At 36.7% G+C, this 23,180-nt stretch overlaps 1 protein-coding gene across 1 annotated transcript; it reads left to right on the top strand.

The window, feature by feature from the left end:
* The first annotated feature begins 920 nt into the window (after positions 1-920).
* Positions 921-18,336, top strand: LOC113587475 (interferon-induced very large GTPase 1-like). The gene is made up of 5 exons (XM_035525050.1): positions 921-1,062; positions 8,970-9,638; positions 11,892-12,512; positions 12,882-12,943; positions 13,774-18,336. The coding sequence occupies exons 1-5, from the start codon at positions 921-923 to the stop codon at positions 18,334-18,336; spliced, it is 6,057 nt and encodes a 2,018-aa protein (XP_035380943.1).
* Positions 18,337-23,180: the final 4,844 nt, after the last annotated feature.

Here is a 23,180-nt window from a genome sequence, read left to right as displayed (position 1 = left end):
AGCACAAAGGCAGCAGAGACACACCCATAAACTACAGCAGCAATCTAGTGGAGGATCTTAATTGAGTCTTTGAATGCTTTGAGGTGCACACAGAGAAGGTGGATTACTCAATACCAGCTACAGGCAGTCAGACTTTGAGGTGCACACAGAGAAGGTGAATTACTCACTACCAGCTACAGGCAGTCAGACACTCACTGTCAGCACAGAAGATGTTAGGAGGGTGCTACGCAGTACAAACCCTTGAAAAGCTGCTGGCACTGAAGACATCCCTGAGAGGGTACTCAGAGTCTGTGCAGACCAGCTGGCTGAGGTATTCAGTAAAATTTTCAATCTCTCACTTTCATCAGACACTGTTCCAAAATCTGCCACAATAATGCCTGTATCCAAGAAGCCAACTATCAGCTGCATCAACGACTATAGACCGGTTGCTCTTACTCCAGCTGTCATGAAGTGCTTTGAGAAGCTGGTCCTGAGGCACATTAAAGCAGCTTTTCCCCTCACCTTGGATCAGCATCAGTTTGCCTACAAAGCAAATAGATCAACGGATGGTACAATCATCACAGCACGGCACACTGCTCTGCTCCATCAGGAGCACCTGGGTATACATGTGAGGATGCTGCTTCTACACTTCAGCTCATGCTTTAAGATCATCATTCCCAGCAAAATGGAGGCCAAACTGTAAAGCCTTGGTATAGACCGTCATGTATGCAGCTGGATTAAAAACCTTTAACCGACCGCTCATAGACAGTTAAGGTGGAGGCTCACACCTCATCCTCATTAAAGATCAACACTGGAGCCCCGCAGGGGTGTGTGCTGAGTCCTCTTTTGTTTTGCCTTTACACATGACTACACACCCTCCCTTAACACAAACACTCTAATTAAATTTGCAGATGATACAGCAGTGATGGGCTTGATATACAATGGAGATAAATCTGCCTACAGGGATGAGGTCTGTGGACTGGTGCTCCTCTAACAACCTGGTACTCAACATCTCCAAAACAAAAGAGATGATCATTAATTTCAGGAAACAGGAGGTGGACCCTACTCCCTTGTATATCAATGGTATGCCAGTGAAGACAGTTGTCTCCTTCACTGCAGAACATAATTTCATTGCAAAATGTGAAATGACAATAAAAGGCATTTGACTTTGACTTTGATTTGGTCTGACACCTTCAGTTTTAACACATTTTCACTTTTCCTGACACACATTTACATTTATGTCACGGGACGCTCCCCACCATGAGTCACGTAGTACGGCCTGCCGCATGCAGGGGGGGTTCACTCATGTTTGTAGCCACACCCCCGTGAAGGGCCACACCTGTACGGGGTTAAGTGTTAGCGTCTGTCTGTCTATTTAAACCCCTGTCAGTGCGTGCCTCACCATTCGTTATTGTTTGATTGTTAGCGTTTGAATGTAATCAGTAATCATGTTTGTCTAGCTTGTGTTAAATGTTAAAGACGTTAGTGTTAAGTGCGTCTGTGAGCATGTAATGTTATTTGTGAGTGCCACCATCATCTTTATGTTTTTGTATCATTAAATGTTTCACTCCGTCGAGAGAGTCTGTGCGTCCTGCTCCACGACCTTCGGCACTCAGGCATTCGTTACAATTTAAATATAAGATGCAGCAAGGCCATAGCCATGAACTGAACATTCATAATAATAATCATAATAATATTATGATTATTATTATAAGGGACTAATAAAGAAATCTATGCATTGTTATATGAAGACACACTTGGATGGGCAGCCACGATATTGTTACGATACGGCCCCCTCTTCCTAGACATCTCCCTGCATGTGTGTGTGTGTGTGTGTGTGTGTGTGTGTGTGTATGTGTGTGCGCACATGAATGTCTGTGTGGCCACGTCCTCCCCATGTATCACACCTGTTCCTAGTTCTGTCAATACTGTGTGTGTATATAAGGTCTTGTGTTAACATTGTTGTTTATCTGTGTTTAACCTTGCGTCAGCCAATGTGCTGCGTGGTCTTTGTTTCGTGTATTAATAAATATATGTTTCTGTTTCACGCAACTTGTCCCTGCATCCTGCTCAACTTCCTCACATCACAGATATCTGTGTAATTGAGGGTTAAGGACCTTGCTCAGGGCCCCAACAGTGGCAACTTGGCAATGGTGGGGCTTGAAACACCAACCATCCGATTACAATAATAATAATAACTTTTCCAAACAAACACTAATAAAGCCATTTATCATAAGTAAGTACAGCTACACAGGATATTATACAAATATACAATAAATTAAAGCTACTAGCTAGCAAATTTTTCACAAGCATCATTACAATGACTGACACATTACTAAGACTTCACGTGGGATTTCTAAGAAATATAATGAAATATATAAAGATTAACGTTAGCTGAATATGCCCATGACCATTGTGGATGCTGCATGAAGATTTGGCTAATTAACTTTTTCAGGTAACCTAAAACAATATTACCTTTATGCACATTAACCAGCTTCATGAGGCACCACCTATCATGCTTTTACATCTGGCTTCTGACTCTAGCCTGTTGATTCTGGCTTTGGAATATCCCTTTTTATAATAAAACCCTTTCTTTTCACAAGCATTACACAAAGTTCATTGCTGTTGGATGGATCATGTGGTGTCATAGGGGATGAGCCATGGCCAGGCCTTAATAGTTAGCAATGTTAATCTGGATTTATTTAAGGTAGGTCTTTAGAGTGTCTTTGAATCACTTCCTCTGGCCACCCCGAGTTCTCTGGCCTCGGCTCAGTTGAGAGCAGAGATTTTGTTTGGGGAGATGGCAGGCAGGCATTCTGATGCAGTGCTCCATCTCGCGAAGTTGGGTATGTATGTAGTGTTATGAGGGTTATATATATATATATATATATAGTGTTGCTGTTAAATCATCACAGAATGTTTTTTGCTTTTTGGGAGAGAGAGTGTTCCGTGACAGAATCCCCTCTCAAGGGGCGTGGCTCCCGAAGCGTCCAAATCATCAGATGTTCCAATGAGTTAAACTTTAATATAAGAAATTATTGATGCTTTTAAAAGCCTTGTGTAAAACTTCATTTTACTTTTCTGTGTGGAAAGTCCAGGATATTTTTTGTACTTTCCTCTCTTCTGATCACAACCAGGAGAAAAAGGAATGTAAGAACAGACAGCATTCAAGTCACTATCACAAAAGGCACTTAGCCTTCTCCTATCACCCAACTCATGAAGAAAGAAGCCCCACCCTTCTGAAAACTATCATTGTTAAACCTGCCACTCATAGCCTAAAGGAAAAAAGAATCAGCGGCACAGGACAGCACAGCAGTCACTGAGTGAACACAGAATCCAGCATCCGCTGAGCTCTGATCAGGTAAGACATTTACCCAACAGACTGATATATTGATATAGCTCTATACTCACAGGTCACTATTAAAAACACCAACCTTGTACTTTCACTCATTGGCTGGTTTATGAGGTATAACTATATGAGTGGATTTTTTAAGTGTATGATTACAAATTGCATCTTATCTCTTGGAAAGCAGAATTCATCAACCTCCATATTCTTCATTCTACTTCACTGGTTAGTGTCTGATCACAGGGGCACTTGTGACCAGATACCCAAATTGATACAGCCTCTATTCAGGCACTGAACACTGGTGAAGGGTTACAGATTGGCTAAGTTTGTGCAGAGTGACAGATGTCCTATAGACTCTAACTGTACCTGTAGTGTGTTTCTAATAAAGTGACTGGTATAAAGAAAGTTTGAGTAGAATGTATGTAGTGCTGCTGTAAAATCCACTGTCTCTCTCTTTTTTTGTTTTTGCTTTCTTTCACGTCATGGGAAGTGTAATATTCTGATTGTTACAACTGAGGTTGAAGAAAGTGATAAAAGCAGTTTTCAATTAGTCTTGTACCTCATAGAAAGTTGAGGGTTATTGAACATGTGTACATATAGACAGAGTACATGTTTGTATCTAGAGTTATGAGGGTTATTGAATATGTATGCATATATACAGTGTACATATATGTATGTATATATGTTTTATTATATATATATATATATATATATATATATATATATATATATATATATATATAGAGAGAGAGAGAGAGAGAGAGAGAGAGAGAGAGCGAGAGAGAGAGAGAGTTATGTAGTGTTGCTGTTAAATCATCATAGAATGTTATTTTCTTCCCTTTTCTCAGTGTGCATTTCTGTGTGTTCCTGTTTATCCAGTCTGACAGGAACGGCAAGATGAAATGGCAATTGGAACCATGTGACTTTCTGTAAAATCACCAGGATAATGGGTGTGGCCTGCTTCTATCATCACTAAGATTCTTCTGTTTGCAAAAGTCAGTAACGCTCAACATGGCAGTAACACTGATATGTGTGGAGAAAGGTTGTGATTGCTATTGACAATATAATATATACATGCGATGAATACTTTCCCATAAGTCAAGTGTATTAATTTGTGATCACCTACTGTACTGGCTATGATATATTCTATATATTCTATATATTCACTTTTTTAAGTCGCTCTGGGCAAGAGTGTCTGCTAAATGCAAAAAAATGTAAATGTAAATGTTTGTGTGCATTTCTGGGTTTGCATCTCTGTGTGACCATTATAGATATGAAGTGTAGGCAGGATGCATGTGCAGAACAGCATTTTGTTTTGGTGAAAAGGAAACACAATCTACTAACTCAAAGGGATAAAATCTGAAGGAAACCGGAAACTAAACTCTTGGCTCTGCTGATCATACCTCTGTTCTGCTGGCATATGTGGTAAATAGGCTAAAAGTGATGAAAACAGTTAAAATTTGGTCAGATAGTGGTATTGATGATCTCAGAGGCTTTTGAAAATATTTCATAGAACTTGTGTCTTAAATTTAAATCCTTAATGCAGGTGTGCACATAATCTTGTCAGATAGTAGTTTTGGTTTGATCATAATATACTTCTCAACAGTTCGTTGCTCATTGATTTCTGAGTGCTCTCTCACTCAGAAAAAAGCAATAATTAATAAAAAGAGAAGGATATTCTTTCAGGTGCCAAATAGGTGAAAAGAAGTTAAGGAAGAAGTGAAACTTTCCATTAGACATACAAAGCTTGTTTACAGTTTATATGTTAAATGTGGGAACAATTGTTCTACCAGAACAAATGACTCACTTCATTTGTCCAGATATAACATCAGACATATTTGAGTGGAGGGGATTGCTGCCTACCTGATGGATTCAACAATATTGAAGGATAAAACCATTTTCCTTCTGTAGATTTTGATAACCTATACCCTAAAACTATGTTAAATTAATAAATTAATATGTATCTCAATTTAAATAAAGATTTTTATTTAGCAATATTTTCAAAGGACCTACAATTAATTCAGTGGTTGAAATTCATCTTACTACTATTTAAATTTTTTTATTTTACTGTGTGGGTGGCACTTCAAAGAACTGCTTCAAAAAACAATAGTTAATGAAAAACATATTTTACTCCTAAAAAGCAAATTTTGTATAACTCAGTGGAAGATTTAGTTTCACAACATATTGTGATTATTATTTGTGGGTTTGTGATGTTTAAACTAAAGTGCAGCAGTACACCTTGGCAATTATATTATATTAAAATTAATTGTGATTCCAGGTAAATTTTAATTAATGATTCAATGATTAATAGCAAATTCTTACATATATTAAGTTTCCACTCATAAAAACGTTTTTGTTTTTTTTTTATGAAAAAATGTCACCCACAGACTGCAAGCTTAGGATAAGATAATATATTGAAATTAAATATTACATTGATATCAAATATTGTCAAATAAAAGAAAAGATCTATAACACAATCAAAATTAGCATAACAGAAATGATCTAATCAAGATTTGTGGTGTAGCAAGCATGATTAAAACAAAAAAACAACCAACCAAAAAAAGTTGCAAGCTACTAAAATAATGACAAAATGTGGCAGTGTATTTATTTATTTATTTATATATTTTTTCCGATCACTAGATGTCAAACAGTATTCAAGTGAGGTGGGTTTATGATTACAAGCTGTAATGTTATGGTCACAATCCACTTTTGCGAGACTATGAACAACTTGGAAACCACAGGACAATGTAATGATTTTTAAGGTAAAGTACAGAATATAAATATAATGAATATAAATTGAATATAAATTGGGCCTAAAAAGAAAAAAAACAACAAAAAAACAAGAGTTCACCTACAGAAAAGCTAATTTTCAGTCTAAACCTTCTTAAATCATAAACTTTTATTATCAATGATAAACCTAACAAATAATTTTGCATCAAATAATAATCTTGCATTTTTTGAGTGCAAGATTTATACTGCAAGACATGTCGAGGCAGCACTGGCAGTTGTTTGTGTTTCAAACAGTATGTAAAATGATATGCATAATATGAGGGGAAAAATGAGCATAATGGATCATTTTTAAAGCATTTCATTGCCAAAGATGTAAGAGTCAAAAGTCAAAAGTCATTCTGTGTCTCAACACTTAACACAGTTGAATGTTTCCAGACCATTGGAATTATACCACTGACCAAAAATCTGTGACACAATCACATGGATACTGTAATAAGATGATCAGTAGAGCATTTTAGTGTCCCAAAAACATCATCGGAACCTAAAGGTTTTTTTGTTTTTTGTTTTTTTACATGACTGGTTTTAAACCACCTACACTGGCTAAATTAAATGGTAATGTATAGATGTTGTTTTAAAAAATTACTGACATTCTCAAAGCCTATCAAGTTCAGTTACAGCATGCAGCATGTCAGGTCAGACTCTGGTGAATGATAAAAAGCAAACAGTTTATTTATACTACAAACAGTCCAGGTAAAAATCCAGAAAATTATTCTGATTGATAAACACATTCAAAAGTGCAGATACAAATCAGAGGCAATGGGACAGGAGCAAACAGGCACAAGAACTAGTAATGGAACTAGATACGGAAACAGGTCAATACACGCTGACATGCTCTAGGAAACTGAAGTAATACTTCGCATTGTGAAAGCATGAGAGGAGACATAATGAGGCACAGGTACATAGAGTTATACGGCAGGATGATGAGCTCCCTGGAGGATTCTGGGGCATGCAGTGTGGTGGTTCCAGAGCATTGCATGTCACAGACTCTTCTGTTTGCATCCCACCATGGAGGTGGCTGACAATGCAAAATTGTTTTTGCCAGATTCAGTCTACAAACACCTTGTGGGACCTAAAACAACGACTATAAATTTATCTAATTTTAACACACTGCAACTTTTTTAATAGCTGACAAATTTTAAAAACCATTTAGATTGGTTTACCAATTAATTATCTTGATAATGGATTTCTTGAAAAAGAGAGATCTCAAAGAGTACTTGTAAACAATTTCTCTAATTTATCATACATTTATCTATATGATCTCCCAAAGGTTGTATGTTTTCTCCCTTGACATTCATTCATTCTGTATACAGATATCTGCCTTTCCTTTGCTGGCTTAACTACCTAAAATCAAATGTTCTTCACTGTATAATCTCTATTTATTCCAAAAATATTAATTTTTCATTTCGATCTCTGGCTTCTTTACATAAACAAGCTCTAGAATAAATCAATAACTCTTATCAATAATCAATAACTCTTTACATATCCTTCAACTTTCAGCCCCTGGGGAACCATTATTGCTGCTCTAGATGTTGGTCTTCAACAGAAGGTTTAATTGGTGACTGAAGCCATTAGATCAATCATTGACTATTTAAGATGAACTACTGCTTAACATGTATTTATTTTCTAATTCATGATTGCCAGTTTCTGTTTGCAATGTGTTTGGGTCATAACACAGAAATGAATTACCCCTCATGTACAAATAAAATGTATTAATTTCTAATCAATCCTGACAAAATGTGCAGAGGTCTTGTATGTGCAGATAATGTCACCACTGAGCTGCAGGTTTTAGTGACTATCACTTCATGTCCTAATAAAACATTCTGCAGTGTTCTAAAAGCATTTATTATTTATCTATGTGCTAACAATGTGTGTTAACAACAACAATAAAAATAATTCTTATAATTTAAGAAGCTAATAATTTATCTTTTTAGAAAGATAAACTGGGAGTCAAGAGGATTTATACGCAGAAAGTAAATGTACCCCATAATTAGAACATTTCAAATTACATACCTTTAATGCAATTTTCAGATATTTATCACAATATAAAGTGGATAAATTAGTTATCAGTTATGTGGATTGTTTATTAGGTAAGCTTGTGACTTGACTTGACTGCATTTGAAATATTATATTTATTTTTTATTTTTTATTGTATGCACCTTCATGCTATAATGTAGTTCAGGCTTTCATAGATCTGTCATGGATAAAGTACTTGCTCTTTCAGGGCTTTGATTTTACATGCCAGGCATAAATAAGAACTGCCTGGTCTAACCAACGTTTACAGCTAAATCAACCATCAGATAGCAGCATCAAAGATGTGGCATTAGTTTTTGTTTTGTTAAATATATAATGAGTGTGAAATCTGTTATGAGCAAAACAATGCAGAACAAGCCAAAACAATGCATATCTGAGAGTGTGAGGTTGAGGTACTTGTGACACAGGGGAGAAAAATGTGTTGTTTGAAATTTGTAGTGGCATGAAATAAATGCAATTTCTCTACATGGCAACATGTGGCATTAATTACATGTAGTGCACGGATCACAAAGGGAAAACCTCAGAAAAATAAAAAACAAAATAGGAAAACGAGTGACAATTTGTAAAGGCAGATTGTAACTTTATCTAAATCATGCACTCAAACATATGTGATGCTTAAACGTGAATCAAAGGTGATGCTTGTCTTGCAAACTGAAAATAATTAAAGGTAAAGTATATGTGGACATTATTAAGGCAGGATAAAAAGCAACTGTAATCTGAGGGTCCTGGAAAAGATCTGTATACATAAATCCACAAAAGAGAAAAAATGTCTACCTAATTTACACATGACTCTATTTTGCTGTTACCCTTCTTCATTTTCCAGTGTCTGATCTGAGGCTTGTTCTGCTGGGGAAGAATGTTCCAGAGGCCTGCAGAGTGGGAAACTTCATCCTGGGAAAAGACGTGTTTGAGACTGAAGTACCTCCTTCAGTAGAGCAGCACAATGAGAGAGCCAGCGGATGGGTGGATGGGAGAAACATCACCCTCATCTGCACACCCAATCTGTTTCATACTGAACTCACTCAAGAGGCATTACATCAGAAAGTGCAAGAGTGTGTAGCTCTGTCTGCTCTAGGCCCTCATGCATTTTTACTTGTGATAGAGTCTAAAAGCTTTACAACAAATGATAGCTCCAGAATGAGGTACATATTGGACTCCTTTGGTGAGCAAGCCCTGAAATATGCCATTGTGATAACTACAAACAGCAAGCCTTCATTGTATGCCAAGGAGAAGAATGAAACTTTTCAAAAGATACTAAATGAATGCCATGGGAGGCAACACATATTACAATTAAACAAAATTAACAACCCGAATCTAGTTCGAAATCTGTTTAAGGAGATTGACAGAATAGTTACACAGAATGGAGGAACTCATTTTATGTTTGAGATTTATGAGAATCCACAGGAGGAGGATGAAGGTGAAGCACATGGAAAAGGGAGGACTGCAGATTTTACTGAAAACAAGAGGTGGAAGAGTACTTCTTATGAAAAAGGTAAGTGCTGATTTGAGCCTAAATAAACTAATTCAACAGTTGATTTAGCAGATTCCCAGTTCCTGAATCATATATGTTTATGCCTTTATCTGGAAAGAAAAGGTTTAGGAGAGTATGACCTATATTTTTGTACACATAGGCCCATTCTTCTATTACACTGTTTAAATAAATTTGACAATTAGCTACAGTGAAAAAGTGTTTGCCCCCTTCTGATATATATATATATATATATATATATATATATATATATATATATATATATATATATATATATATATATATATATATGCATTTTTGTCACACTTAAATATTTCAGATCATCAAATAAATGTTAATATTAGACAAAGAACAAAGATAACACAATTAAACACAAAATTCAGTTTTTAAATTAAGGTTTTTATTATTAAGGGGAAAAAAAATCCAAACCTACATGGCCCTGTGTAAAAACGTGATTGCCCCCTAAACCTAATAACTGGTTGGGCCACCCTTAGCAGCAACAACTGCAATCAGGCATTTGTGATAACTGGCAATGAGTCTTTTACAGTACTGTGGAGGAATTTTGGCCCACTCATCTTTGCAGATTTTTTGTAATTCGGCCACATTGGAGGGTTTTCGAGCATGAACCGCCTTTCTAAGGTCATGTCACAGCATCTCAATCGGATTCAGGTCAGGTCTTTGACTAGGCCATTCCAAAGTCTTTATTTTGTTTCAGAGGTGGGCTTGCTGGTGTGTTTTGGATCATTGTCCTGTTACAGAACCCAAGTACGCTTCAGGTTGAGGTCACGAACAGATGGCCAGACATTCTCCTTCAGGATTTTTTGGTAGACAGCGGAATTCATGGTTCCATTTACCACAGCAAGTCTTCCAGGTCCTGAAGCAGCAAAACAGCTCCAGACCATCACTCTACCACCACCATATTTTACTGTTGGTATGATGTTCCTTTTCTGAAATGCTGTGTTACTTTTATGCCAAATATAATGGGACATACACCTTCCAAAATTTTCAACTTTGTCTTGTCAGTCCACAGAGTATTTTCCCAAAAGTCTTGGGGATCATCAAGATGTTTTCTGGCAAAACTAAGACAAGCCTTTATGTTCTTTTTGCTCAGCAGTAGTGTTTGTCTTGGAACTCTGTCATGCAGGCCATTTTTGCCCAGTCTCTTTCTTATGGTGGATTCATGAACACTGACCTTAACTGAGGCAAATGAGGTCTGCAGTTCTTTGGATGTTGTTGTGGGGTCTTTTGTGACCTCTTAGATGAGTCGTTGCTGCGCTCTTGGGGTAATTTTGGTTGGCCAGCTACTCCTGGGAAGATTCACCACTGTTCTATATTTTCACCATTTGTGGATAATGGCTCTCACTGTGGTTTGCTGGAGCTTTAGAAATGGCTTTATAACCTTTTCCAGACTGATAGATCTCATTTACTTTGTATCTCATTTGTTCCTGAATTTCTTTGGATCGCAGCATGATGTCTAGCTTTTGAGGATTTTTTGGTCGACTTAACTTTGTCAGGCAGGTCCTTTTTAAGTGATTTCTTGACAACAGGTGTGGCAGTAATCAGGCCTGGGTGTGGCTAGAGATATTTAACTCAGCTTTTCAAAGATGTGATAAACCACAGTTAATTTATGTTTAAATGTTTTAACGTGGGGGGGGGGGGGATTACTTTTTCACACAGGGCCATGTAGATTTGGATTTTTTTTTCACTTAATAATAAAAGCCTTCATTTAAAAACTGCATTTTGTGTTTACTTGTGTTATCTCTGTCTAATATTTAAATTTGTTTGATGATCTGAAACATTTATGTGTGACAAATATGCAAAAAAAAAAAGATATCAGAAAGGGGGCAAACACTTTTTCACACCACTGTAAATGGGTGCATGTGCAGAATTATACTAATGCTTTGTAAAAAGCAACAACAGTGATGTTATGTAAATGCTTATGTGTTTATTTCATTTTGTTGTTCAACCAAAAACATGTTTAATGTGACAGCTAGCCATAGATGGGCATGTTTAATGTATAAGATGTATTTATCTCTGACAAGTTCATCTGGTATTTTATTCAGAATGGTGTTCTATTATGAATACCATTATATGCAAATGAGGATAAAATGCAGTATACCATATATTATGTAAATGGTAAAATATGAGGACAATCCACACTGATCAGTTACATTAACTGATAACAGAAGGATCAGGTAATACTGCTCACTGAGAGTATTGTATGGGGATTGTAAAATGTATGGCGTTTTCTTTTAGATCAAGACATCAGTATCACTGCTGTGCTCTGTGGAAACACATCTGCAGTTTGCTTCAGACATGACAACATCCTCCTTGGACATGAGAAGCCAACTCTGAATAGTGCAGATTTTTCTTTGATTGTTCCGAAACCAAGAAAAATATCAAATCACAATTTGTCTGTGATCAACATGCTTTGTGTGCAAGAGGAAAATGTATACTGGGACCTAATTGCTGATAAACTCATCAATGAAGATACAATCCATGTTATTATTTATGTACTACAACTGGGCCAGTTAACAGATACTGATAAGGCAGGACTAGAAAGCCTGCAGAGTAGATTTGGTGAAAATGTTCTTCCATTTGTGATAATTCTCTTCACTTACGAGAGAGGGGAGCCCTGTGATACCATCATAGATGACCTAAAGAAAAGCAGTATTCTAGAGGAGCTGCTGAAGAAGTGTGGAGACAGATATCACACCTGCAGCAAGAGCATGAACAACCAATCAGAGATGAGAACACTGCTGGAGAAGATCAACCGTCTGGTCTCTGAGAACAATAAGCGCGGCTACACTGCTGAGATGTACAAGACTGTGCAGACACTTAGAGAAGAGATACAAGACAGCCAAAATCTGCAAAGTGGTACTATTCTAATATTATTTGTCTCATCTTTCTTCTGAGAAATGTCCAATTAGTAACTCATAAATATTGTCATAGACATTCACATTTTAGTTACACCAGATTCCGTATGCAACCTTGGGGCTTTTTATGTGCTGTTTATCTTGTACTCATTAGAAGCAGCTTTGATGTTCACTTGGGAAGTGATGAAAATGCATTTTCATAACTTAATATGTAATATGATATTAAGTACATTTGTGTGTGCTAGCAAAGTGACAAACTGTTGATATGTCTGTTAGTCAAACAGGACTAACTAAAACACAGAAGATATATTTACTATGGTATTCCTTGCCTGTTGTTTTTTAAAGAATATATTTTGTTTTATTTATTCAGCCTCTAATTATCCCCCACAAAAAGAAGAGGTGGACATCAATCAGGGACAAACATTGTCAAGTGTAAGTAATTCATTATTTATTCAGCAAGACCCACACAAATTCAAATAATACCTGTCTATTTTCCAATATGATCAATAATTTTTTTTTAATTAAGGAGATTTCACTGTCAGTGAGGTCTTCAAGAATAGACAAACCAAACCAAGCTTTGGTTTGTAGTTATTTAAAAGGTTACTTATCCTACATTCACAGTCCTTTGAGACTAACATGTATTGATTTTATTTTAGTTTATCTTAGCAGCTAACAACAGCTAACTCCATTTGTAATACCATGGGCCCTGTTATCATACATGTGCAAAGTTTATTGCTATGTCTTAAGATTAGAATTGTGAAATAATGGTGCAAATTGGTAATTTCATTTTCCTTTCTTTTTTGCACTGCAATTTTTTTCTTTCAATGTTTATATTATCTTTCTTGAGCATAGCAGAAAATACTATATAAACAAATATTCTGGTCTTTCCACAATTTATATGTAATCATTCAAAACAATAAATTAAACTTTTTATATGTAGATATGTTATGTTTAGGTGGAATTTCTTGGAGCCAGTTATAGTCAGTAAAGAGAGAGATAGCTGCCTAGCAAATAAGTACAGATCACTTTAAAGAACTGAATTTGCAAAGGAAAAGTTCTTTTTAATGTTTAGTTTTATATACTTTTACCAACTCCATGTTTGCCACATCCAGGCATGAAAAAGAATGTTTTAGGTTCAAGTATCAAAAGCAACACTAATGATCCTTCTCCACTAGGAACCAAACATGTGCTCATGTACTTGGTGCAAATCTCTTGGACAATTTACAGTTAAAATAAGCTAACTATGATGCTTTAATTTACAGGGAAAACCCAAAGCAGCAGATGCCATACCACATCGATCCAAACATATGGAGCAGATTTTCATAAGACTTAATCTGCTAGGAAAGGAACAAAAACTAAAACCTGTAGATGTTCTTCAAATAACTGCAACATTATTAAAATATCAAGAGCCTTGTAAATATTTAGCTTTTCTGTATAAGCTCATGATGATGAACTACAGAGCAAGATGCATTTTTCATGATGAACAGAAGGAAATTCAGTTATGTACAAAGTATCATGCAGTTGATCGAAGCATTTCAGGTTTTCTCAAGACAGACTTAAAACCTTTGGAAAAAGATATCAATATACATGCTATTCACCCCATGGATGTCCAGAGTGCAGTGTTCCATTGCTCAGATAGTTTCCTAAAACAGCTCATAGTGACTAAACTATCCCAGTGTCAATATGCCCTGCCTCTGCTGGTGCCTGATCCCTTCACCAGAGAGATTGAATTTCCTCTGTGGACATTTAGGCAAATCAAGAAGAGCTGGAAGACCACTGATACCTCTGGTAAAGAGGTCACTTTTACTAAACCAATTTATGATGCTAAAACTCCAATGGTGGTGTTCTTTAGGTTTGGCTCTGTGTCATCATCCAAGTCTCAGCTGATGAACATCCTGATCAGTGAAAAACACAACACATTCTTCCACAGACACTGCCCAGGCAGCAGCAGAAACTGTCTACTGATGGATGGAGTGGTGGAGATTGCCTGGTATCTCCCATCTGAGAAGAGCACTGATTATTTCCCTGACTGTGTAGCATTCTGTAACCTCCATGGTGATGCAGAAACTAATAAGGAGCAACTAGAGATTCTTACTGAAATGTCCTCTGTGAATGTTGTACTTCTAGGTGATCAACAGTGCATTAGTAGAAATGAAGAAATACTGCAAAGGCTTTTTAATGGGCCAAAGCCACTCATTTGTTTACTGCCTGAGAATAGTTCAAATGTCACTGGGACAAAGAGCCTGAAATTCAAAATTGGTCTTAAAGACAGAGGTCAGGGAACTGTATCTAAGGAGCTCAGAAAGAGCATTAACACATGTTTATCAAAATCAATCTCCACTTTCAGGCTTGAGGATATGGGTAAAAACAGTGGAATCATAACAGATGAGAATAGTCATGAGTGTCAAAAAGGGAAAGACGCTGCTCTTCAGATCACACGGCTGCTGGATGGAAAGGACATGTCAAGCATTAAGGAGATGTATCTGCCTTGTCAAGGGGAACTGTGGCATATGTGGTGCCAAATGAACAAAAAGAAATATAAACTTTGCTGCAGTGATACAGAGAAGCAAATTAGTAAAATACAGAAGGAAATGAATCAGATTCGTGTACAACAGCATGAACATGGGGTCACACCACTTGTCCAGCTGTTCATTCAAACTATGAATTCACATTTTCCACCATCAGATGAAAGGTGCTATTTTCTTAAGTGGATTGAAATCTCTTTTGACAAAAGTACAGATGGCTGCTTTGGTTTAGAGCACATCCTCAGAGAGATGGGTCAGATTTATGAGTCATCAATGAGTAAACAAAATAAAAAGCTTAAGCACTTCTCTCTCCCCAAGATTGTAGCAGAGTTCGTGCTCTCAGGATATCCACTGGAGCTGATGGATGGTGATGCTGGTCATGTTCCTCTGGTCTGGGTTTCAGCAGTTCTAGATGAACTCATCAAGATTCTGGGAGACCAGAGAGTCTTTGTGCTGTCAGTCTTGGGAATCCAGAGCTCTGGGAAATCCACCATGCTGAATGCCATGTTTGGACTCCAGTTTGCAGTAAGTGCAGGCAGGTGTACCAGAGGAGCCTTCATGCAGATGGTCAAAGTGTCAGAAGAGATGAAGGCAGAACTGAAGTTTGATTACATTCTAGTTGTTGATACTGAAGGTCTTCGAGCTATGGAGCTAACTGGAAATTTAAGATGTCATGACAATGAATTGGCAACATTTGTCACGGGACTTGCAAATATGACTTTGGTCAATATATTTGGAGAGAACCCTGCTGAGATGCAGGACATCCTTCAGATTGTTGTTCAGGCCTTCATGAGAATGAAGAAGGTCAGACTGAATCCAAGTTGCATGTTTGTGCATCAGAATGTCCCAGATGTTACAGTTAAAGAAAAAAACATGGTGGGTAGGCGATGCTTGCAAGATAAACTAGACAAGATGACAAAGCTAGCTGCCCAGGAGGAAATTTATGATGCTGAGTGTTTCAGTGATATAATTGAATTTGATATAGAGAGCGATGTGAGATACTTTGCACAACTCTGGGAGGGCAGCCCTCCCATGGCTCCACCAAACCCATTATATAGTGAACAAATTGAGGAACTGAAGCAAACTTTAATCTCCAAACCTACAAAGAAAGGCAGAATGAAGTTGTCTGAGTTCCAAACCCGAATCAAAGATCTGTGGAATGCACTTCTGAATGAGAACTTTGTTTTCAGCTTCAGAAATACTTGGGAGATTACAGTGTATAGGAAACTGGAGGAGGAATATGGGAAATGGACCTGGAGCCTTAGGAGTGCTATGTTGGAGATTCAAGATAAACTCCATACTAGAATCAGCAACACCCATTTACAAAAAGTGGAGTGCAAAGTCCTTGAGGGGGAAATGAATGGAATTTTTGAAAAGGTGAAAAATTCAGTGAAAAATTACTTTGAAAATGATTCAGAAGAAAAGGACATTTTGGAGCAATGGAGGGACACATTTCAACAGAAGATAGAGGATCTACATGATGATCTTATCAAACAAGCACAAAGAGACTTAAATGGAATAATTTCACAGAATAAGGCCTGCAAACAGTTGGAGGAACAAAAGACACAATATGAGTCAACACTCTTTAAGAAGAGCAAAAAACTTGCTTTAACCCTCAAGAGTAAAGCTAATGATGAGAGAGAGCTAAGAAAACATTTTGATTTAATGTGGAGACAATGGGTTTCTGACTTGACTGCTGACAAGTCACCTCTAAAAGAAATTAATACAGTACAGGATTTACTTAAAATCCTCTCTGAACTGTATGAGGAACAAATTGTTCTTCAACGATTTGTTAACTACAGTAAAAAATCTACAAGTGTTAAAAAGTACACCATGATAAGCAATACTGGTGATTATACTAAATATGTAAATTTGAGCAAGTGTTTGAATCATTTAACACCCAAAGACCAGAATTCAATAAGGCAGTTGACATTCAATATCGCTGAGAAAATTGATGAGCTCAGCAAATCTAAGTCAGTTGCAAAAAAGGGATATAAATCATCATATTTTCAAGAGATTGCACTACTTGTAAAAGAGGATGTGGCAGAACACACATCAAAGTCAAACTTAAAATACAAGTTTAAACCAAAGTTCATAGTGGATCTTTCTCTGCATGTGTGTGAGCGTGCCGGACGATTGTTTGGAGCCCAGCACAGAGCATTCAGAGAGTCTACTGACCCATTAAACTACCTTGAGAAGAAGAAACATGAATACTTCAATGTCTTTGAAAAATCATGCCATGGTTCTACTACTGTGGCTGTTTTTGGTGGGTTAATATGTGGTGAACTTAGGGAAGCCATCCAGCAGAGTTTCTACAACAGCGCTGCTTGTGATTTAGCTGACAAAATGAGAACAAACATCACAGCATTTAATGGAAACAGGTCAAAACTGGAAAAACATATCCTAAAATCACTGGCAGAAGAAGAGGACTTTGGAAAGTTCACAAAATATCTTCTAAATCCCCGTGAATATTTTAAGGAATTTATTAAAGATGTTGTTGAAAAATATATGATGAAAGAAAATCTAAGAGTACTTGACAAAATTAGACAAACCATCAAAAATAAACAGGGATGCATAATCTCTGCAGCAAATACTGCTACAGAAGAGGTGGTAAAAAAAAAAGGAGATGCAAACATGTGGCTGAAGACATTTTCAGATGAACTGAAAGACGAGCTTGAATATAATGTTGATCACCTCAGAGGTAATAACTGTCAAGACATTGCTGATTTTCAATTACTCACAGATGTTGTAAAAAAAGAAATGCCCCATATTAGTGAGGAACTGACCAAAAGCATAAATAATCTGTCTGACCTTACAACTGCAAAATTCAGGAAGAAACCAGATGACATTCTAATTGAGCACTTCTGCCAGTGCTGTTGGGTGCAGTGTCCTTTCTGTAAAGCCATCTGCACCAACACGATGGAGGACCATGATGGAGATCACAGTGTCCCTTTCCATCGTAACTATGGAATAAATGGGTGGCATTACAGAGGAACAAACAATCTTTGCATCAGTTTCTGCACAACCTCAGTAGCAAGTGATGACCACTTCTACCCAACATTTGAATCTCATGAAATGGTGCCATGGAAACAATACAGAACAGCTGGTCCTGAGTTTGCAAACTGGAGCATTACCCCTGATCTCTCAGAACTGCCCTACTGGAAGTGGTTTGTGTCTAGATTCCAGAAAGATCTAGAGGAATTTTATAAGAAAACATTCCAAGGACATGGTGAAATTCCTGATGAATGGAGAAAGTACACTAAAGAAGATGCCATTGAGAGTTTGAATAAATATATCTAAAACAATCCTAATGTTATATGCAATGTAATCATTTAATGCAACTTCTCTTCTTTTAATTTTGGCAGTGGTAGTTCAGTGGTTACGGTACTTGATGAGTAATCTGAAAGTGTCCAGTTCAAACCCCACCACTGGCAAGATGCCCCTGAGCAAGGACGTTAATCCTCAAGTTGTATTCCATTGTAATTGCAAGTCACTTTAGAAAAAAGTGTCAGGTAAATGTAAACTTCAAAATTAAGCCACTTAGAGGGTAACACCTTCCAGGGACAGCTCTTTCGATATACTTTTTCAGTAATGAATGAATGTCTCCAAAATACCTGGATTCAAGAGCAACACTGACGACAGACTCCCTGAAAGTTTCAATATAGTTTTAAGAGTCAATTCCAAGATCTTGAAAGGTCCTAAATATGCATATTGGAGCATCACCCCTGATCGATTTGAGCTGCTCTACTGGAAGTGGCTTGTGTGCAGATAACATAAGAGTGTCTGATAAATGCTGTAAATGTAAATGTAAATGCAGATTCCAGAAAGACCTGTAGAAATATTATAAGAAAACATTCCAAAGAGATGGTCAAATTGCTGATGTTGGAGAAACTACAGTAAAGAGGAAGCCATTGAGAATTTGGATAACTATATCTAAAACAAAATCTTAATGTTGTACATAATGTGATCAATATAACTTCAAAATAAACAGGATTACAAGATAAAACTCATCAAAAGAGAACTATTTTGAGATACTGTAAAAACAACTTTCTACCCTTATACCCTAGATTGAAAAGATATCTGCAAGACATAATGTGTATCTGCCATTTCCTTTTGTCAGGGAATGCTCACCTCCCTTGAGGCACGTGGTTTGGCCAGCAATGTGCAGTTGGAGGACTTTCATTTGTGACCATGCCTGCACACACATGTACTTCGTTTTGTCTGTGTGTATTTAAACTCACGTCAGGGTGTGCGACGTGGTTGGTCATAGTCGATGTAACTTGTCGATGTAACGTGTCGATGTAACTTGTTGATGTAATGTGTTAATGTTCCTTCGTCCTTGTGAAAGCGTATGCGTGTGCATCGTGTTTGTTTAAATGTCAAATGATTTCATGTTCATGTTTACCATTTGTAATACGTGTGAGTGCCGCTGTCATTTATGTAATAAATGTTCGTCCCTGTCGAGGAAGTCCTGCTCCACGTGTCCTGCTCCACGCCCTGCGGCACTTGGGCCGACACACATTACACCTGTGTTTTGAATTTAAACTGAATATAAATTTTAAACCAGTTCCCAGTGACACAACATCTTGAATAATTTAGTGTATAATAGCTCTTTATAATGTTAATTTAAACAAAGCTAATATATGTGTCAAAAACTAGCATGCATGTTGCAAGTATACAATCTGGAGTACAAAAAGACTGCATTTGTATTTTACATTTTAAAAGATATATACTATATTATTGTATGTTATTGTATATTATGTTACTGACACATTAGATTTTCAATGGTTTTGATTCTCTATTATTGGTTTATTATTATTATATTAGTATCACCTTCCAAGGTACAGATTATGAGATGAATTTATTTATTATTCAAATAATTTGTGTGTAATTATTTTCTAATGCCTAATAAAATGTCAATGTAAATGACAAATTGTTTATAGACATTTTAATTTATTTTAATAATATTAAAATTTACAGCATTTCTACCAGAACTGTCAATACTAAACTAAAATAAAAAAGGATCATCGGGAAATCATTTTAGAAATAGCTGAGGTGTTCCTCCAAGCTGTTTAATACATTTATTGATGTGGTGATAGACACTGTCAGCCCCTGAAGGAGAGAGGGTGATGTGGGTGGCTCATCACTTCAGGAAGGTTAAATTGGTGGTCTGGCTGCTATGCCAGGGCACATGTTTATCACCTGTAGGACCTGAACCACATGGCCTTCTATAACTCACTTTCCTTTTTTTTCATTCGCTATACTCCAAACAGTTCTTCAAAGCTTTACTTCAGTTACCATATTGATAACTCTTTTTGCAGAACTTTAGGCACACTGTTCTGTAACACAAATATTTGCAGATTTTCTAAACTTTTTTTTTCATTTCTCTGTTTCATTTACTGCAGAGTACACCTAACCTCATGCTCTTACATAATGCACAAACACTGAACCTCTGTACCTTCAGTGTCAGTCATGCAGTACACAGCTGTCACTGGTTACACCCCTGGCTGCTAAGAATGCTGCACTCCCTTCTTGATGACTCCAGTCCTCATGTGTTCCAGTTCAGTTCTTGGATACAACTGCTGTCTCATTACTGGCTCCACCCTACCAATCAAGATAGCCTATACAGTATATGGACCAAGTTGGAAGACTGAAGTCGGCTTCGTATGGCTCAGTGTTGTTAGCTCTTTCTCTGCTTTGTATTTCTTGTTTAGCTTTTTTGGACTTGTCTCTGTTACCCTGTAACCTCCTGTTAGCTTAGTAGCCCTTAGATTGTTGTGTTTGTCATCCCTGTTTTTAGAGAAAGTTTGATAACCTTGTGTTTGTGTCCACCCAGTTTCCCTCTGTATCCCACCTTTTTGATTGTTTGTGTGAAGACCTGTAAATACTTGTAAATAGTACTGGTTGTAGGGAGTGGTGCCTGTTTGTTTGGGATTGGGGTTTGTGTCTGATTTTCTGGTTAGGAAGTTAGGGTAGGTTTGTAGATAGTAGGGTAGATAGGTCTGGGATTTATGCTGTAGTGTGGGTTTTGTTTGTTGTTTTTGGCATTGTAATCACTCCTGATGATTCACCAGTGTATGTTCTTCTGAAGTACAATACATCACTTTTTGCCATATACCTTTTGCTTTGGGTTCATTTATTCTATACTCCACCTGGCTCAGTTATTCAAACTACTCAGTGTTGCTGTTATGGCCAGAGTGCCTAGACTGGGGTTGTAACAGACTGAATAAACACAAATGAGCTGAATTCTCAACATTTTCTAACTGTCAAATCATCCAGTGAGGGGCCTGTTATCCAAAGTTAATGTAAGTGTAAGAAGAGGCCTCGGGTAATCTCTGTGTTTGGTAAAATGCCAAGAAATTAAGGAAGAGGAGGATGACACCAAATTGTACATGACATCAGCGCAGCAATTATTGCCCATATATGGCTTTATGGTACGATCATGAAAAAAGATTGCCTGTATGTCATTTAATGTAACTAATGTAACAAAATGAAAACACTAAAAGGATAACACCTTTCCCATTAACACCATTCCCATCTCTTTTGAGATACAGTAAGGACTTTCTCTCCGGTGCCTGGATTCAAAAATATTCCTGACCATGAAAAAGCCCAATAAATGCAAAGCCTTAGTAGACCTCCAAGATTTCAGTATGGGATACTTTTGAATCAATGTTATGCATCTCCTTAGTATTTTAGACTTAATATTATAACAGCCTCCTCCTCCCCTTTCTTGTGTGCATGGTGAAGTTTGTGGTTTTGTTTCATTTCTTTGTTTGATAGGTCACCTTTTGCATGTCCCCATTGTTAGCCTGTTCCATGCCCAATCAGTGTATGCACTTTTAACCCTTGTATGTAACCAGTTAGTTGATAGTGTTTGCCTGCATTGTCTGCTGTGCATTCTGAGTGTTTGCATACTGTTTGTCATTGTGTTTTGTTCTGTTTCATTTTATTTATGTAATAGATATGCATAGGGATTCATGTCTGCATCAATCTGCCCCCTTTTTCCTGTTGTTTGCCCACATCACAAGTATTTTGCTATTTTTTTTATTTTTTTTTGCTATTATTTGTGCTTATTTTAATTATTCCATTCAAGTCACGGCCAGAGACACTGCCATTTTGATAGGCAGAAATGTGTCCATTACTAGTGACAAATTGACAGCTGATCCTAGTGGCCATTATATGACGATATTGGGTCAAAGATTTGGTAAGTCAGTCCTTGTAAGTATATGCCCCAAATTTAGATCATTTACTTTTTTTAAAATAATGATTTTCAAAAAAATCTGTTAATAAACAAACACTCAGTGATTATAGCTGGTGATTTTAACTGCAAACTGCATCCAATGTTAAACCAGCCATATAGAAAAAATATCCAGTTTTTATAATCAGCTTAAGCAGTGTGGACTTTTAGACCCTGTTTCCAGAGCCTTTTCCTTTTATTCTCCAGTACATCATTTATAGAATTGCACTAATTTTTTTCTTGGTTGTTCAGTACCTCATTACACTCCATGCTACTTCAAACTAAGATCTCTTGATTAAGCATAATCCATGGAGCTTGAAGGATAGATGGAAATGTAATAGGTAATGATGCTGAACACAAAGTCTCATTGTATGCAATCTCTTGTATTCTCTCCATCTTGGTAACACTATATAATGAAAGTTTATAGAACATTTATTAGCTTTTAGTTCATAATGAACTTATGAGCTAATGAGTTAGTATTATTCATCATGAATTAATATATTAGTAATCATTTATAAGATACATCTAAGATCTCACTTCATACATAAATAGAACATTCATTACAGTTATCATGTTATCATGAAGTAATGTGTTATCAAAAGATATTCATCATGAATTAACATATTAGCAATCATTATAAGACAGATCTAGCTTCTCAATAAATAACTGATCATGAACAGACCAGGAAGTCAGATGTTATGCTTTAGTTGTGAATATACCACTTAAGAAGTCTATTTCTTTAGCTTATTTATTTACTATTTCTTTAATTGCTATTTATTAGATAATGAACTGTGCCATTGCACATGTGCAGGAAAAGGGGAACTGCATTTAGTTAAAGTAAATGTTCTGAATTTTGTTAGGTTACTGTGTGTAGGGTTTGGAGTCAAGGCTCCAGGGGCTTTAGGTG

Source organism: Electrophorus electricus, chromosome 4, assembly GCF_013358815.1.
Source record: "Electrophorus electricus isolate fEleEle1 chromosome 4, fEleEle1.pri, whole genome shotgun sequence".
Taxonomy (NCBI): Eukaryota; Metazoa; Chordata; class Actinopteri; order Gymnotiformes; family Gymnotidae; genus Electrophorus; species Electrophorus electricus.
The sequence above is the reverse complement of the archived record's forward strand: the minus strand, read 5'-3'. Positions and strand labels throughout refer to the sequence as shown.

Coding starts and splice junctions, on each gene's coding strand:
- LOC113587475 (XM_035525050.1), top strand. CDS start 921: ATGGAGATAAATCTGCCTACAGGGATGAGGTCTGTGGACTGGTGCTCC. Junction 12,513..12,881: donor CAGCCAAAATCTGCAAAGTG/GTACTATTCTAA, acceptor TTATTTATTCAG/CCTCTAATTATCCCCCACAA. Junction 12,944..13,773: donor AGGGACAAACATTGTCAAGT/GTAAGTAATTCA, acceptor TTTAATTTACAG/GGAAAACCCAAAGCAGCAGA.